Below are 19,233 nucleotides of genomic sequence, written 5' to 3' on the forward strand. Positions count from 1 at the left end.
CTGCCCCATTGACATCCCTATATGGGGGAGTCAAAGCAGGACCATCAGAGAGTTCTTTTTAACCAGCTATAGACAGTAATACCCACTTTATATCAAAGCCATTTTCCATTCATGCAATCGACATATACTTTTCCTATACACCACATATATAATATATAATATAAATGTATAAATATATAAATTGTTTTAAAAGACCAGTTACCATTGATATTTGTTATGCCCCTTACGAATGTATTTCGTAATATGGCGTGGATAAAGGGGCTAAATAATAAGTAGCTTTGATTCCTGATATAGATAGATAATCCTAAATTAATACCTCACGAAATAAAACATTTATTGTGTTTTTGGACACATCCCCATTGTTGTCTAAGATCAGCAACCTTCTTACAGCATTATCAACTGTGTGGAAGAGTCTGATCCTTGTTAAATAAAATGGCCATGCCCCTATTAATGATCATAGATCCTACTCTTAGGAGATCAAGACCTTCCCAGTTCCCAGGAACAATAGCCCCTGGAAAAACAACTCCCAATTGAACCATACTTCAACGATAGGAATTCTACACTACTTCTATCAGTCATATGGCTCCTCTCGCATATCCGTCCGCTTCCTGGCTTGCAAAGCCAGTCTTGCATCTCTCTCCCTCTCGAACTCACGGTAATCTGTTCGCTGCAAGAAGGAGACCTTATCTAGATACTGGTCTGAACTCCTCTTGTAAGCATCAAGCTCCCCTTCCAGTTTATTTTCTTCCTTAAACTCTCCCCAGTCCATTTTGGTCTTATCAAGTACACTGAGCTTCTGCTTCTTCTTGATTTGTTCAAGAACAGCATCCACCGCAGAAGGTGCAGCAATTTTGGCTCTTTCCATTGCCTCCTTTGAGTCAGAATCTAAGAGTTTCTTTACTTCAATGTCTTGACCAGCAAAGTCCCTAACCTCAGTAATCTGTGAAAGGAAACAGATGAACAAACAGTGACAGAGAACTCAACGGTTCAAGTCATGCAATTGGCAGTGGTAAAATAAATAATATTGGAACTACATATAACACATACAATTAAAGCCAGAATTATTTCAAAGGCTTCATGCTATAATTCAAGGATGTTAATATATAGATCCTTAAACTTTGGAAATTTAGAACATGAGGAAATAAATCAATGCACAATCCCTTAAGTCTTCTATGTGTTTCCCCCTACTTTTGGGTCAAATGAGAATGTGCTTACCACAAGTTTACCCTTGCTAGAGGAAGAAGCAGCAGCATCATCTTTCACTGCTGCAAGAGCAGCAGCAGCAAGCTTCTTGGCTTCATCATTTGTATTGCTCTGCTCCATTACAGTCCCATTACGGGTAGCGGCTTGCCCAACAGATTCAGTTGCCTTTGGTGCTAACCCCAGATATGACAAACAATTCTGTGTTCGAAGTTATTAAATTAGGAAGTTATTAAACTCATGCTAACAACAGCTAAAAGAGCTTTATCTAGAAATCCTATGGTTCATAGACAAAGAGAGCAACAGTAAGGTCTTACAAAAGCTCCCTTCTTTGCAGTTCTTTTTGGAGTGGAATTAGACTTGCTTGCAAAACTTCTGAGGATATCATTAGATACTCCTTTCTTCATTTGTCCCCACATGGCATCAACTTGAGCTTTTATTTCTATCAAGACAAGGACGACTTTAGGGAATTTGTCACTACAATCATCAAATCTCTAATCATCGAGACAGCCATCCTGAGGAAAACATAAGTTTTAAACACGCAGATGAAAACATAAATTCAGAAATCCATACTTGTATCATCCTGCTGTGTTTCCAGGCTTGTCCCTGGAACAGATTCTTTGACAGACTCAGCAGAATTTGCATTGATGGTATCTGAAACACGAAAAATTAAGTTGTTATCCAAAGGCAAATCCATCTTATATCCACAGATACAGACAGATTATGATAAACTACAAGGCATGCTCCTTGAGCCACAAAACCACATATTTTCACTTGTAAAATTTTATGAGCTGCTTAAATTAACATAATTCGAATTTCCTGGAACAAGGACTTATAAAAACGTGTATATCCAATCACAAAGTACTTATCTTCACCTTTCCCCAAAAGTGTAAGCAATCAATGCAAATAAAAACGAGCCTACAGCTAGAATTCAGACCGTGGCAGCATCCACCAAGAGTAAACCAAAACTACAGTGGCCATATGAAAAAGAAAAAAAAAGGGTAAAATTTGTTTATAAATTAGGGGTTTTACATCTGCATTAGCACCTTACAGTCTTACACAGTCCGAGTCTCACCCCTACCATAACACCCCCCCCCCCTAAAAAAAACTTTTTAAATATATAAAAAAAAACTAATCAATAATCACATATTGAGTGTGTAACAAAATCAGCTAAATGGATAAATAATGTGTTAGAATCCGATTGAGGCATAGATTCTAAATCCATATTTCAAAATTTATCCTTTATGAAAAGCAGAAGAGAAAGCATATACGCACGCAGTTTCAGAGAGAGAGGGGGGGGGGGGGTTTTACCAGCGGAGCTCATCACTGCTGCGAATTGAAATCGAGGAAGCTAAGGCTTTGCCGATGTGTCGAGACTTCAACGAAAAACACACTCCTTACTTAATATCTTAAAATCCAGACATGTAGCTCCAGGTGTCACAATATCCTTCTTCCTGATGTTTTTGTTTGCTTTTCTCTATTGGCATTGAAAAGTCATCAAATGTGATGAAAGCTAGAAGTCCCCAAAGTCTTACCACGTGCTGGTCATAGATGGAAATTTCAACACCTAATTAAAGTACCTGTTAGTTCAAAAATGTAATAAACGTAAATTTAAAATATCAAACAAGTGTGTATGATATTTGGCCAATCTATTCTGAAAATCTACTCTGTTACATGCATCATTGATGAAAACTTTACCTATAAAAAGAAGTAATTCATTCATTAGAAGGGAAAAAGCTTTTTGAGCAAAAGAACCCAATTCATCCCTTCTTTCTTATAACTTATTTTTTATGCATCACAAATTTTTCATTTACCCAAGCATCACCAATATCACACACAATTACTTCATTATCATACAGACAGTCACAACATATATTGGGTATACATAAAAGATTGTCTCTGATTTTGAACATGAGGTTGCTGTCTTCCGAGGTTGGTGTGTCACCGAAAGTTCTACATGAATGAATCATGGAGCTGCCATTCCTCTCTCCCTCTCCCTCCCCAAGTTATTAGTAAATATGTGTCTTAAATTAAAAACAAGACAGCACATGCCCCTTGATATTTATTTATTTTTTTACTTGGGCCAAGGAAGCATGAATAAAATAGAACAAGCTCACTGCAATAGTCCAAAACAACAATGCAGCACTTTCCTTTTATTTTCCATTACTTATTTGTTTATCTTTCAGAGACCATGATGGCAAGAAAACACCTAACTTATGGCAGAAACTTTAACAAGGATAACTTACCAAAAATCTAACTACAATATCCAAAGTATGAGAAACTAAATCAATCTGAATATATAATATGTAATATATTCTTTTGGTGTCTGAAAATAAAGGAAAGAAAAAGAAACCAAAAAAAAAAAAACCAAAGAATAAGCACTGTCTAAATGGCAGTAAGTACATCACAACGCAGCAAAGGAATGTAATATGTAATATGTAATATATAATATAATATTACTGAATCTGTTGAAGTAAGAACCATTAGATTGAAAACATAAATTTAGAAGCACATGCAAACAAAATGTTCCAATACTGCACCTCAAGAAGGAAAACATAAATTTATAACAATCCCATCAACAATCTAGCATACATAACAATTCCATCCATCAACAATAACATAAGTCTCAATGAAAACATAAATCTAATGACATAGAACATAACATAGCATTCATAACATTGTTGAACTTTCAAATTGGAACAAAATTTTATGCTTTTAACTTCTGTCAACACTGAAATTAAATTAAACAAGGGAACAAAAAAAAATCAATAATTGCCTGAGGGAACAAATTTCAGCACTGTCCAAAGAACTATTATCAGAGCTCGCTGGGACAAAAAAAAAACAAAGCATGTAGAAGCAGAAAATGGTATCACGAAGGGGAGGGCTGGAGAAGAGGACGGCAAAACAACAGAGGTCGGAGAAGAGGACGGCGGGTCGGCCGCGACGCTGGCCAGACGAAGGCCGCAATGCTCGAGACGGAGACTCGACGGTGGCAGAACTCACGAGACCAAGAGACGGCAGAGCTTGAAGCACGGTGAATCGGGGACGGCGAAGCTCGAGGCATGATGAAACGCAGACCGCAGAGCTCCAGGCGCAGTAAATCGCGGACGGCGGAGCAGGAGCTTGAGGCGTTGTGAATGATGGATGCCGTGTGAGACTTGAGTGTGTCAGGAAGATTCTTCCACTTAGTGGCTGGATAGGAAAAAATGGGATACAGGGAGAGTGGATTATCGAAGTTCAGAATCCCTGCCTCTGTTTTCAATTTTTGGCTTGGATTATCCTTTATCATTAATTTATATCATTGAATTTATAACTAAGGAACCCAACCAGTTAACAGATTAACAAATTATACCAAATTATAAGATAGAAACAATTAAAAAGTTATAGCAAATTATAATAACACGAGAACATGAACATGAACTAAAAATCACAATAACTACAAGAACAATTAAAACGCAGCAAAGACACTAATAGGAACAATTAAAACACAGCAACAAAGTGAGAAATATCTAAGAATCACCATTGCTGAAAACAATAACTTGATACGTGTATGCTCAAAGAATCAAAGAACTCAAGAAGTTGTGGTTTCATTGTTGAACACAAACTAATATATAAAAATTGATAAAATCAAAAGCTTAATATAATATATAATCTCAAAACACATCCAGAATAACATTGTAGCAAATAAAATACTATCTAAATACATCCAATACTTGTACAAGCTCATCCAAAAATAAAAATCCCTGCTCTAAACACAACATACATTGCCTGCATACAAGCATTCATCCTCTGCATTGCAAACTGATAAAATCAAAACTCAAAAGCTGAATAATATATACAACTTCAAAACTTTACAACACATTTAAGATAATATAATAGCTACACATCCAAAATAACAAACAAACATAATACTTTCTAAACACATCTGAAAATGAACATAGTTGAACACCACAAACACATCCAAATTGAGAAGAAATAACTAAACAGTCGAGAAAATCCTCTTCATCTATTGTCAAGACACATCCAAAATTATTTCGAGGTAAAACAAAATCACTTTGTCTATTTTCATCACACATCCAAACTATATTGATCTCTCAAACCACAAATCAAATAAAGAAATATAAAAAAAATTAAAAACACAAATACATCCAAAACCAAAAATATATAACTGAAAAACAAAAGAACTTCTTCTTTGTCTATTCTCATGACACATCCAAAATTAGCCAGAGATTAAACATATCAAATCATTCAAAAAAAAAAAAAAGGCTGGGATAGGGGCAAGAACTGTACCGATGCTATGAAGGGAGAATCTGGTGGAGGTGGCGCGTTTCGGGACCAGGAGCGGCGCGGACGAGGCTCGATTCCGATTCAGAGGAGGCACGGGGGTGGGTCGTCTAGTGCGCGGCTTGGAGGCTGGAAGGAGCGAAGAGGATGTGGGACTGAGAGGCGGCGCGGAGGAGGAGCCACAGGCGGCGCGGAGACGCGGAAGAGATCGTAGGAGACGCGCTGCGGAGGAGTGGCAATGAGACGATTCGACGAGTTGCGATGGCAGAGACGAGTTGCAACGGCGATGGGGAAGTGGGGACGGCGACTGGAGCAGATTTGATGGCGGCGCTGGGACGGCGGCGGCGACACAGCTTGAAGAAGAGAGAAGTCTCTGAAGGAAAGGAACATGTGAGGTGAGGAGGGGCTGGGCAAAAGGCGTCGTTTCAGGCAAACCGGTTGAATAGGTTTTCGAAGAAAATCTTTTATTATAGTGAACCCTCTTATTGACGGTGCACCCTCCTTTCTTGTAGCCGTCGAAGGAAATCGCTAATGCCACGCGACTCATGTCACAAAAAAGTATCAACCAAACAATAATGGTAATGAATAGAGTAGAGCGGGGTAGGGTAGGATAGGGTAGAGTTTGGAGTCAACTCTACTCGTTGATGCGAATTGAGATTTTTATATAAATTCAATTTTATTCTATTTGAGGGTTGAGAATATCTCAACCCTAACTTTATCTTTCTTAATTCACGAGTATCCAACCTTATCTACGGGTTACAAAAAAGATGCAATATTATTATATAACTTGATGATAATTTAAAATAAAACTGATGATTATGTAAAAAAAATATTAAATTATTAATTAATGACTTTTTTTTAATAGTTAATGATCTTTTGTATTTAGTACGAGATTTTTTGTTTCACATCCACTTAAAATATATTTTTATATAAGTATATAACATATACATTTATAGGGTGCGGGTTGATCAGATAGGATTGAGACTCAATCTATACCCTACCCGATCCGCACGAAAATCCTACCCACACCCTACCATATCCTACAGATGAGTTGACAACCCTACCCAACCGAGTAGAATCGAATTGAGTACTCACAGGTAGAATGTAGGGGTGTTCATGGTCCGACTCGGTCCAAAGACCCGGCCCGGCCCGAGCCATAGCTCAGGTCACCCGAACTTGACCCGGTAGCCCAGTCATTATACACAATTAATATTTTGTGTTATTAGTCATTATAAGACTATAAGTTAATGTTTTGTGTTTAAAGTGTATAAAACTTTAGACTAATGCATAATATTATGTTATTTGTATTGATTTAAATATTTGGTGTTATTAGACAATATTAGTATTGATTGTGGTTGTGCTTTAATTTTAGGAAAGGGTTGGTTCTTGTTATATTTTTCTAAGTGAATTTTACCATGTTAAATAATGGTTAGAATCTTGAAAATTTGAATATTTTCATATGCTAGCTTACAATGAGATATCAGGTAATGTTAACGGTCCAGTTTTTACTCGATTTTTACCCGATATAATCGTGGTTCGAAAGTGTGTAGGTTTTTTCAGATCTAACAAATAAGTTCGGTATATATTTTGGACCGGATCTGGATCATATCAAACCCAATTTCACCCGACCCATAAATACCTAATAGAATGTATGTTGCCACCCCTAATTCCAGTCTTCCAATTTTCAATTTTGTTTCCTTTGTTTTGTGTAATCAACACGAAAACAGTGACATTAAAAAAATGTTATATATCCCACAAAATTGTCCGCTAAATTAATTATCTATGTATATGCATTATTTATAGAATTTAATTTTTATGTTGTAGAATAATTTTATAAATATATTTAACTATGTAATATTACATTTAAAAAATAATTATTTTTTATATTAATTACATAAATAATTATTTTTTATGACATCAAAATTAAAATTTTATTTATGTTGTGCATTTTATAATTATTAATTTAATTACTGATATATTATTTATGAGTTTAATTTTACACATTTATATAATTACATTTATTTTTTTACTAATATAATTAGATATACGCATAAAATTATTTTATACTAACAGTATATTAAAATTAAATTTATTATTTATGTTAGGTATTTATAAATGGGTTTAGTTAACATGTTTGTAAATTTATTATTAGTAAAAATTTTAAATATTTTTATTTAATAAATATAAAATATATATTAAAAACATAAAATTTTTATGTATTTAATAAAAAAATTTCATTTTATAATTTTAAGATGTGATAAATGTTTTCACATTGTCAATATATTATTTCATAAATTTTTTTTTACATAAATATAAATATTGTTTAATTAAATATAGTCTTTATTTAAATAAATATAAATATTTTTAAATTAAATTTAACATATGTGATAAATGTAAGTTAATATAATCTTTCTAAAAACTATTTAACAAAGTGGATAATTACTAGTTACATTTTCTATATTAATTAACATGTCCTTAATTTCACTAATGCATTTTGAACCACATGTAAGATAAAAAATTAATTGACTTGTCAATTGTCTATAATAATATTAGTATCTCTTACGTTAACATTAGTTGTATAATTGTATATTTTATATACCTTTTTTATATTTTAATATTTAATAAAAAGATTCTTGTTATGAAAAAGAAAAATTGTATATGATTTTTAAAAATTATTTAATTTTAGTTATATTTATTTTGGTTAATTTTAAATAGCGATGCATTTTTGTTTGTCTATATAATAAATATTTATTTTCTTAAATTACACTTAGAAAATCATATACAATATCAATTTTTTAGAAAACTACCATAAAATTTGTGTATCCTTTTTTTTTTTGTGCAAATCCAACATCGCTAGCGAACAGAAAAATTTTTTAGCATTCAACTTTTGAACAAAAACAAAAATTTTTGCAAGAACAATTCCAAAGGCCAGATTGACGACCCATTTTAAACGAAGCGAGAATTTAAAAATTTGCCCAACATACCGTGCATATTGATATTGTTTTTTAAAATCAGTGGCAAATTTAAAATTACATATTCACTAGTTCCAACAAATCAAAGGTCACAATTAACATGTGAACCTGACACATTGATACATTTGTCACGCACTCTGCCTACCAACATCACATAAAGTACGAGGCGTGCTACGCGGCTCATTTGGACTCGTGCATGTTAAAACCCACCTATAGGAAAAGCAAAATGATCTTAGCATATATACATACATTTTCAAATACCAGAATTTTCATATGGCATAAAAATATAAAGGTATAAGTATGATGTGAAACAGAAGCTACAAGATAGGCTTGAAGCAAAAGATTACAAAACAGATTGGCGTTAAACCAACGTGATTAACGTTCGCACACAGATCTCACACCAACTTCAGAGATTCAACTATTCAAAATTCAATATAAACTTATCTCCACTATTCTCAACCGTACTTCATCAAACAGCTTATCCGACGGTTCTCAACCCCGTTAAACACTTTGCAAACCTTACTATTGGTTATAAGTCCAATATCACAAACTCTATTGCGAGAATCCAAACTCCATAACCTCCTGTGACGTCGCACACTTATAAGTTTCACATTCCGCATCCACAAAAGGTGTACTAAAGAACTAACACATCGCTTGCTATGCTTAAAGGTCGTGCATGACACCAAAACAAATCTCGAATCACTCAAAAAGATACCATATCTCAGAGAAAGGACAAGCAACAAGGACAAGATTCACAAAGATTTCAACGATTCACTTTCGTACATCAAATAAATCTAAAATTACATAAGAGAATACATGAGTCGAAAGGAGGAGTTTGAACAACACAAGACAGATATCCAAGAAATTTAAGCGGACATATGCGGTTAAAATCAACGAGAATTCATATGAACAAAAGAATAGGGTTGGAGAATAATCAGTTTACTTTTCAAGAAAGAAATCTCAAACAAGGGCTTCAAGGTAAATCATAAAAGAACAAGATATGTAACTGAGTAACCTCGAGAAGCAACCTCTAATGTTTCCCAAACCCCGTGATAAGCGTTACCTATTACTCCTATTTCTTCTATGATAACCCGTCAGTGCTCTCATATACATAAGTCATTAGTGTTAAGCTGGCCAAACTTAATACCATGAAGTATGCAATAATAGATTAACGGTATTAATCAATAGACCATCATGTGCATAAGCTCTAACTCTCATCATCAAGACAAGACCTACAATATGACAGACACTCAGAGTATGCAATTGAAGCATAGTCAATCCATTCCTCAGGCTTTACAGGAAAGACTGCTCTGATATCATAATGTAACACCCTCACTATTAGAATGTCATGCTTCCGACTGCGCTACTCTAATGTCGAGAATATTACGACAACTCTCATATATATAATAATAAGATATGAGCCTTGAACTCGAAATCGTATCATCGTTTTCTTTGAAAACCGGAAATACTTTTTATTTCAATCAAACATGCATATATAACCCAATTAAAATCAAAATCATCATATATATATATATATATATATATATATATATATATATATATATATATATATATATATATATATACATATCATTACAATTTCTATCCCTCTTATAAATATAATAATAAAGGCGAGAAAAAACTATAAGGTAGCATTTGGTGGAGAGATAGAGACGGAAAGATTGAGACTGAGAGACAGAGACTAAGAAATAGAGATTGAAATAAATTTCAGTATTCTGTTTGGTGCAAAGTGGGAGACAGAAATTGAAACAAGAATGAAATTCTAATTTAATTTGTACAAAGGGTAAAATTAGAATTAATTAATTAAAATGAAGGTATTTTAGGTATAAAATGTTATTAAAGTTGAATTTGGATCCTCTAAATTTTGAATTTGTACTTTAGAAGGTAAAGTGTGATCTTCTACCCTTGAATAGTTTCTCTCTCATATTTACTCTTGGTCCCACCTATGAAATAAATGGTGAGAGATCACACTTTAGACTCTAAAGTGAAATTCAAAATTTAGAGGATCCAAATCCATTAAAGTTTCAGTCTCCATCTCTAAAAATTTTAGTCCCCTGTGTCCCCACTTTTTGGAGGTACTGAAATATTGAAATTTTGGGGACAGAGATAGAAATTTTAATACCAGTCTCTGAACCAACAAACATGATACTGAGTCTCAGTCTTCTAGTCTCTGTCTCAGTACCTCAAAACAAACACTACCTAACTGTGTATACAATATATAGAATACAATCAAATGCTCGAAAGAAACTCCTTAAACTCTTTGTCCGTCCTGAAAAGAAAAATCTGTAGGAGGTGAGAATATTGTCTTCGCTAGTTCTTAATATAAGGGTTTTAAGAATTTTCACAAGAGGGTATTTAAAAGAAAACTATTTTTCAATTGTAGTGATCATCATTTGTCTTATGAATCTTTTTTGAAAACCAAATGTTAGTCCTCAAAAAACCCAAACTTTTTCAAAAAATCATTAGTTAATTACCCAAAAATCTGAATTTCATATTTTGAGTTTATAAAAAAAACTCTAATTAATCCAAACTTTCCATACTTAAAATGATATACACTCTCACTGGTCTAAGCTAATCAAAGATCCAAATTGAGGACATTTATTATTTTTCACTTAGAGGTGGTGACATGCTAAAATTAAGAACAAAAGAGGTTAAAATAGGCTCAAAATTGGTTAACAATGGTAGATAAAAGGGTAAGGCCATTTGGGTAAGTGAGCTCAAATGAAATAAAGGACTCAATCATATAAACGCATTCATACACAAAATAATGGACATAAAGAATCAAACAAATTAAAGATTACAATCATAGAAAGAGAATAATACACACAAGAATGAAAATAGTGGTTATATGATGCAACCACATAATTAGGCTCAAAAACTCACAAGCTTATGTGTTCTTAGCTCAAAACATGTTCCACAATATAGTTTAAGCAAGTTTCAATGAAAGATATTTTAACTCAAATCAATTTTGGAGGGCCCTATAGATAAATTCCTTGCTAAATGTCATTATTTTAACTAAACTTATTATATATATGAAAACCAAGAAAATGCAACTAAAAATCCTAAAAGACCTAGAAATAACAGAAAAATTGAAATGTGAAAGTGTTGGGATTAGAAAATTTTCACCCAAAATTCGGCCGATTGGTCAGACGACCTCCCCACACTTAAAAATTTGCACCGTCCTCGGTGCATCCAAAGATGAGTAGGGGGGTACAGCGACTTCACAGATTGCCAGCTTCAGCTGGTGGATCAACTGGCTGCTGCATGTTCTTTCTTCCGCTTCCCTTTTTTCTTATAGTAAATCATCCTGAAAGATACAAAACAGGATAGTAAGACAAGTAAATGCAAAAGTAAGAAAGCATAGATTGTTTGAATGAGGTGATGATTACTAAAATAAAGTGAATGAATCGGTTTGTGACATGAGTGATATAAGTGTGTGAATTCTAAGTTTGCGGACGGTTTAGAACACACACACTAGCATGAAAGGCTATGTCACAATTACACAAAAGAAGTATGCACTTCACTCATTCTAGTGTGCTTGAAATGCTTTAAGGAAACTTGTTAGTTAAGACAAACAAACAAGTAATAAAGACGCAAGAAAGCCATCAAGCAAGAATCAAGAAATTGTGAAATGGATATTGAATGGGCATTGGTTGATGTGCAAGAGAATCTAACAGACTAAAGAAAGTATGGAACTCACACATCAATCAATGACACATTTTGAATTTGATTTCGCATCACCTAATTGACATAAAGTGGGACACATGTTTGCTATGTAACTTAGAAAAAGAGAGATATAAGGTAAAATTAATCACATAGTAAGCATGGTCCATATAGCTTGAGAAATTCAAAAAGATGTCCTTAGGTGAGATTATAATCCAATTTCACAAATGAAACATTATGCCAAAAATGACTAGTTTCAAGTATGTGTAGAGCACATAGCTAGACAATTAAGGATTAACATGTCATTAAGGCATAAGCATAACATATGGATGCATATGATCAAGTAACACAATGCATTAAGATAAATGCACATCATCCAATCATAAAAAATTGCCTAGTCAAAGTAAAGAATTCAAATCACATGGTTGCTAAATCATGCAATTCAAAAGATTTAAAAAGCTTTGAAGGCAATGTCATAAGTACTTGGTATTCATAAATGTTAAGCATGAAAAATTCAATACCAAGCAACAAATTTAAACCTCAACAAAGAAATCTAACGATGAATATCAACAACAATGATACTAAAATAGCCTCATGTTAGTAATCAATAGCAATATCTCAACACAATTAGCAAATCAAATTAATAATCCAACACTTATTACCAAAAACAGAAAATTAAACTAACTAACTAAAGAAGGTGATGGTGGGTGGTGAATGATGGTGGTGGATGAGGGATGGAAGAAGGAAAGAGGAGAAGAGAAGAGAAAAGAAGAAAAGAAATGGAGAGAAGAGAAGAAAAGAAGATTTGGTGAAACAGGGCAGGGGGTCACGCGTACGTGTCTGGCACGCGTAGGCGTGAGAATGGGGAAATAGAAGGTGACGCGTACGCGTGGGAAGAAATTGTGTTAGACGCACAGTTCCCACACACCACGCGCACAACTCTCTGTTTTGACCGTGCGATGGCACAATCCACGCACGATCCTAGCACGGTCATATTTTAGGGTCACGCGTACGCATGGGTCAAGCTTAAGCGTGAGGGGACTTTTATTTTTTTTTTAACATAAAAACAGAGCAAAACTATCCCAACCACTATATACATGTCTAACACCAACCAAAATTCAAAATTAACAAAATTCCTAACTTCTAAAAACTATGCAAACATGCAACTAAGCAATTCAAACCAAAAATACAATTCAAAATAAGATGCAATTCAAAATAACTAACCTACAAGTTAAAGCATAAATCTAACAAAACAAACTAACACATAAGGCAATATGTACAAAAGTACTATCAAAGCAAGAAATTACCTAACAATGGCAACTCAATTCATTCATCAATTATTTATGTACAAGAGAATGGAAAGAGTTTACTATGGTGGGGTGTCTCCCACCTAGCACTTTTATTTATTATCCTTAAGTTAGACAATTGATGGGGTTCTTGTCAAGGGGGCTTGTGCTTGAATTCTTTTTTGAATTTCCACCAATGCTTGCATATCCAATGTCCACCAGGATCCCAAACTACGTGCATAAAGCTTCCAAGAAAAATTAGACAAGTGAGAAGACCCCAAAGTTGTTGATTGTTGAAGTGAATTCTGGGGTCGCAAACCTTGTTTGTTAACACCATTTCTTCTTGATCTTCATGCTTCCATTTGGGTTACAAGGTTGAACAATTTGAATACAAGCATCCAAACACCTTCCTAGAGGATCAATTGAGTGGTACACCAATCCTTGCTCCTAAACTTTGAGCTAGGGGCATTCCTGGTTTGGTTAATCCAAAAACCAAACCAATTTTTTTGTTAACCAAAAATATAGTGTTGGTTATTAACCAAATTGTTTTTACATTATAAAATTGGTTTTTATACCAAAAAACCGATTTTTACACCAAAAAACTAATTTTTATACCAAAAAATTGATTTTTACACCTAAAAACCATTCTTTACACAAAAGTTAATTTTTTCACATACAAAAACCCAAATTTTTACCTTTTTTTTAAATTAATTTTTTTAATCTAAAAATTATTTTTTTTCTTTCTAAGTAATACAAGTAACATTTGTAAATAATGAAATCCCTTCCAATCTTCCATTATAAATAGTAATTACTTTTCTAAACTTTAGGTGGCAACACTTATCACATACACCAAAAGCAAAGAAGGTATAAGACGCATTAGGATCAAACCCTTCATTCCCAATGGCACTTCAAAAGGCCTCTTCAATGATAGAAATTTTCTCCTAAGCCAAAGAAATGATGCAAAATTCCAACAGCATCCCTAAACTATACAAGAAATTCACTGTGGATATAATCTCATTGAGGCTAAAAAATGACATTCCAACTGCTATAATTGTGACACCAATATTCCCATCCAAAAATTACATTGTGATGACTTGCATCATCTACCTCTTTCTCTTATCTAAAAGGACCATAGAAATAGTGAAATCTCATTCAATTAATGCAATTTAATGAACCAAATGATGAATTTTATGGTACATTGCTTTGAAATGAGTTGTGTTTAAATTTTAGGTGAAAAGAGCAACAAAAGAAGAAGAAAACAAGGAAGAAGAGCTACGCATGTGAGCTGGGCGTGCCACTTGATGCAAATGCCAACAAACTGAATGGGTGTGGCACGCCAGCAATTGGGCGTGGCACGCCAGTTAACAATTCCAGAAGAGAACCCATGGAGCTTTACTATGGGTGTGGCACGCCAAGGCCAAGCGTGGCACGCCAACTATAAATTCTAGAGAAGCATTCTTGAAGACCCATAAGGAGCGTGGTACGCCAGGCTGCGCGTGGCACGCCAACCCCACCATCTACAAGGGGCGTGGCACGCAGATCGAAGGCATGGCACGCCTGTTCAAGTAAGCAGAGGGGAGTGAAAGGTTCAACACAATGGGCATGCCACTTGATGCTTGGTACGTGGCACGCCAACCTTGTTCATATTCTGGGCGTGCCACTTGAGTTCTAGGCGTGGCATGCCAAGCTTGAAGAGGCTCAACACCATAAGGGGCGTGCCACTTGAGATCGAAGGCATGGCACGCCAGTTCATTGGTCCAGAGAGGAAGAATGCAGCCACAACAAGGACGTGCCACTTGAGATCGAAGGCGTGGCACGCCAGCACAAGCTTCCAAAGAAGAAGATCAATGGGCGTGCCACTTTGGATTTTAGGTGTAACACGCCAAAGCACAATGATAATGGGCGTGCCACTTGAACACTGGGAATGGCACGCCAGTCTACTAAACCAGAAGGGCTTACTCATGCTTTATCAAGGGCGTGGCATGCCAGACCTGGGCGTGGCATGCCAGCACAAATTTCCAAAGAAGAGGATGAAGTGTTTATTAAGGGCGTGGCACGCCAGTTCAATTTACCAGAGAAGGAAGATGAAGAACTTGACATGAGCGTGGCACGCCAGGTGTATTTTCCAGGGAGGAGGAAGAGAGAAGCCACAATGGCGTGCCACTTGAGCTCGAAGGCGTGGCACGCCAGGTTAGCTGAACAAAGGGGGCGTGCCACTTGGAAGCCAGGCGTGGCACGCTAAGCCAAGCTGAGGAGCTGGGCGTGACACGCCGCTCACACGCCACTCACACGCCAGGCACATGGTTCATTTTAATGAGTTTTCCTTTTCTTTTCAAATGTAATTTTCTTTTCCTTTTTGTAATTTTTATTTTCTAGTGATAGGAGTAGTATAAATACCCCCTAAAAGTACTGAAAAGGGGTTGGGAATTGGTTGGTTAGTTTTACCTTTACACTTCACTTCATCTTCTTCCATCCCTTGTACTTTTCTCTAAGCTATGAGTAGCTAAACTCCCTCTCATTGGAAGAGGGAGCTCTGTTATACTTGATGGATTAATGATAGTGAATTTCTTCTTCTTTTCATCTCTCTTTGATTTGCTAAAAGAAATTTTGTTGTTCATGTTTAGTGTTCAATCATCTTGGAAAAGAGGTTGAATGCAAAATGGGTTTCATGAGAACCTTGGAAAGGGAAACATGAAACCATGCTTGAAATCCCTTTTCACACTTGAGTAGATCTGGGTTTCGGGATTTGGATATGGTGACATGAAATCCACCCACTTTTTAGATTTATGAGGATGCGTGGTATAATTAGGGATCAAGCTTATCTCTCTTTATGAGCAATTAGACCAAGGAACTGGCTGATTATCAAGATTTGATAGATTGAATCACCAAGGAATTGGGGTTCAATCAATCATGATTGCCAAGAGATCAATAAGTTGCATGAAGATGAGATGATCTAGATTTAATCCAAAGAGAGCAACATCTCCTAATCCCAATGAATTTCCCCTATTCTTATCTTCCCCATTCTTTATAGCTTTCTTTAATTCATACCATTACCCATTCTCCATTTACAATTCAGTTATTTATGTTCCAGCACTTTACATTCTTGTTATTTACTTTTCTGCACTTTATTGCTTTCCTTTACCTTTAAGTCATTTACATTTCTGCTATTTAGAATTCTGTACTCAACAATCTCTATTGATTAGCTTGACTAAAATTTCTTATTAACTAAAGTTGCTCAATCAATCAATCTCTTTGGAATTCGACCTCACTCATAGTGAGTTATTAGTTGACGATAATTTGGTGCGCTTGCCAAAGAACGGATTCATTATATATATTGATATAGTGAGCAATATCCGGTCATCAAGTTTTATGGCTCCATTGCCGGGGATTGATTTTGAATTGACAATGATTAAGTTGATGAGTATTTAGATTAAGCATTTTTAATTACTTTGTTAATGCCTTTAATTTCAGTCTCTCATTTTCTTCTTTTCTTTTAGCCCTTGAGTTTCTAGTTGTTCATTGTACATATATCCATTATAACAAGAAGCACACTAACTGTTTGACACTTTGCATAAATCAAATTTGACTTACCCACCCTTCTTCCAAAGAGGGTGATAACTCTTGTTTTAGATTGTGTTTGTGCTGTGTATGATAGGGAGAAGAGGAGTTGCAACCTCTTATGATTCTGAACTAGAAAGGACATTCTTAAGATTGAGAAGAGAAGTAGTGGCTAGAGGCAAAAGAGTAGTTGGTGAAGAGGAAGAAGAATAAAATCCAGCTCAAGATATGGAAGGTGAAGGCCATAATCATTAGATGAAGTAGTGGGAAATCATGCCCCCTACAAGAAAGGAGAGTGCTAGGCTCTTACATCAATCCCAATCTTGGGAATTGTGGGAGTAGCATCTTGAAACCCACCATATATGCTAACAATTTTGAGCTCAAACCACAGCTAATCACTCTTGTTCAGAATAATTGTTCATTTGGAAGAAATACTCAAGAAGATCCAAATCAACATCTAACCACATTCTTGAGAATCTGTGACACAGTGAAGGCTAATGGTATTCATCCGGATACCTATAAACTGCTTCTATTCCCCTTTTTTCTCAGGGATAAAGCAGCTAAGTGGTTGGAATTCTTTCCAAAAGAGAGTTTGACAACTTGGGAAGAAGTAGTAAATAAGTTCTTGGCAAGATTCTACCCTCCCCAAAGAGTTAACATGTTGAGAGCTGAGATGCGAACCTTTAGACAACAAGATGGGGAGACTCTCTATAAAGCTTGGGAGAGATACAAAGAGTTGACAAGAAAATGCCCTCTGGACATGTTCAATAAATGAGTCCAGCTGAACATATTCTATGAAGGTTTGTCACAAGAATCAAAGAAGTCCTTAGATAACTCTTTAGGAAGTTCTCTCAACAAGAAGAAGATAATTGAAGAGGCCATAGACATCATAGAAATTGTGGCCAACAATGAGTATTTCTATGCTTCTGATAGAAACTCAAGAAGGAGAGTGATGGAGCTAAATCACATGGATGCTCTGCTAGCTCAAAATAAGGTGATTGCAGCCCAATTAGCAGCTCTAACCAAGCAAATAGAGAAGAATCAAGTCTCAGCAATTAGCAGCTCTAAACCAAAACTTGATCATGGAATTTATGTATCACTACAAAAATTCCTTTGGCAAGTATACCAAATTATCGTCAAGTAATAACTCACAAGAGTGAGGTCGAATCCCACAGAGATTAACGGATTAAGCAAGCAATAGTTAATTGATTATCCTAGTTAGACAAGCATAAATTGGATGATAAGCAATAAGAAAATGTAAATGACATGAAAGTAAAGGAAAGCAATAAAGTGCAAGAAAGTAAATGGCAAGAATGTAAAGCACAAGAAAGTAAAGTGCAAGAAAGTAAATAGTTAGAGCTAAAAAGGAAAAGGGGCATTGGGATCAAGAGGTATTGCATTCTCCGGACCATCATATTCTCATATCATCTTCAATCATGCAACTCATTGACCTCTTGATAATCATGAGTGATTGAACCCCAATTCCTTGGTGATTCAATCTCTCAATTCTTGATCAATAGCCAATTCCTTGGTCTAGTTGTTCATGGAGAGAGATATAGCTTGGTCCCTTATTATACCACATATTCTCATAGATCTAAATAATGGATAGATTAAATGTCACAATATCCAACCCAAAACCCAAATCTACTCAAGTGTGAGAAGGGATTTCAAGCATGTTTTCATGTTTCCTCTTCCAAGGTTCCCATGAAACCCAATTTGCATCAACCTCTTCTCCAAGATGATTGAATGCTAAACTTGAAGAACGAAATTCCTTCTAGCAAATCAAAGAGAGATGAAGAGAAGAATAAGAAGAAAAAACAAATTAATTCATTAAATTGCAATAGAGCTCTCTTTCCCAATGGAAAGAGTTAGTAACTAAAATATTTACAAAGTGATATGAAAGAACATGGAGGAGAAGAGAAGTATTGGAAGGGAGGGGTCCGAAGACCCACTCCCCTAATTATGTCCAGAAAAATGATATCCCCTAAATTCTATGAAACTAAGGCCTTTATACAGGCTCTCCTAAATTATAAACTTAAATGAAATTAAAAGCAAATTACAATGAAATGAAAATTGAACTATTTTAGATGCTTCTTGTAGCCTTGATTGGTTGACAATTGTGGCTTGAATGAGAGTTGGAGTGGGCTTGGTTGAAGGTTGGGGGCTGCAAGGAGAAGTTGGCGTGTGGTTTCAAGTGCCACGCCCAATAGAAATTTCACATTGGAGTATGACCCACTTTGTAACGCTGA

General features: G+C 35.2%; 1 protein-coding gene across 10 annotated transcripts; it reads right to left on the reverse strand.

Annotated features, from left to right (window-relative positions):
* Nucleotides 1-181: 181 nt before the first annotated feature.
* On the reverse strand, nt 182-6,061 carry LOC112786883 (uncharacterized). Of its 10 annotated transcripts, none has more exons than XM_025830263.3 (6): nt 5,491-6,061; nt 2,512-2,767; nt 1,774-1,854; nt 1,518-1,642; nt 1,216-1,401; nt 182-940 (listed from the first exon to the last, which is right to left on the reverse strand). In XM_025830263.3, the coding sequence occupies exons 2-6, from the start codon at nt 2,522-2,524 to the stop codon at nt 572-574; spliced, it is 774 nt and encodes a 257-aa protein (XP_025686048.1). In that variant the 5' UTR covers nt 2,525-2,767; nt 5,491-6,061; the 3' UTR covers nt 182-571. The 10 variants fall into 10 exon arrangements, with proteins under 10 accessions (XP_025686048.1, XP_025686046.1, XP_025686047.1 ...); XM_025830261.3 differs by having other exon boundaries at nt 1,518-1,660; nt 5,491-6,036; XM_025830262.3 differs by having other exon boundaries at nt 2,512-2,780; nt 5,491-6,036.
* Between the last annotated feature and the right edge of the window lie 13,172 nt (nt 6,062-19,233).

This window comes from Arachis hypogaea, chromosome 20 (assembly GCF_003086295.3).
Source record: "Arachis hypogaea cultivar Tifrunner chromosome 20, arahy.Tifrunner.gnm2.J5K5, whole genome shotgun sequence".
Classification (NCBI taxonomy): Eukaryota; Viridiplantae; Streptophyta; class Magnoliopsida; order Fabales; family Fabaceae; genus Arachis; species Arachis hypogaea.

Coding starts and splice junctions, on each gene's coding strand:
- LOC112786883 (XM_025830254.3), bottom strand. CDS start 6,031: ATGAGTCGCGTGGCATTAGCGATTTCCTTCGACGGCTACAAGAAAGGA. Junction 4,393..5,490: donor ATTCTCCCTTCATAGCATCG/GTACAGTTCTTG, acceptor TTTCCTATCCAG/CCACTAAGTGGAAGAATCTT.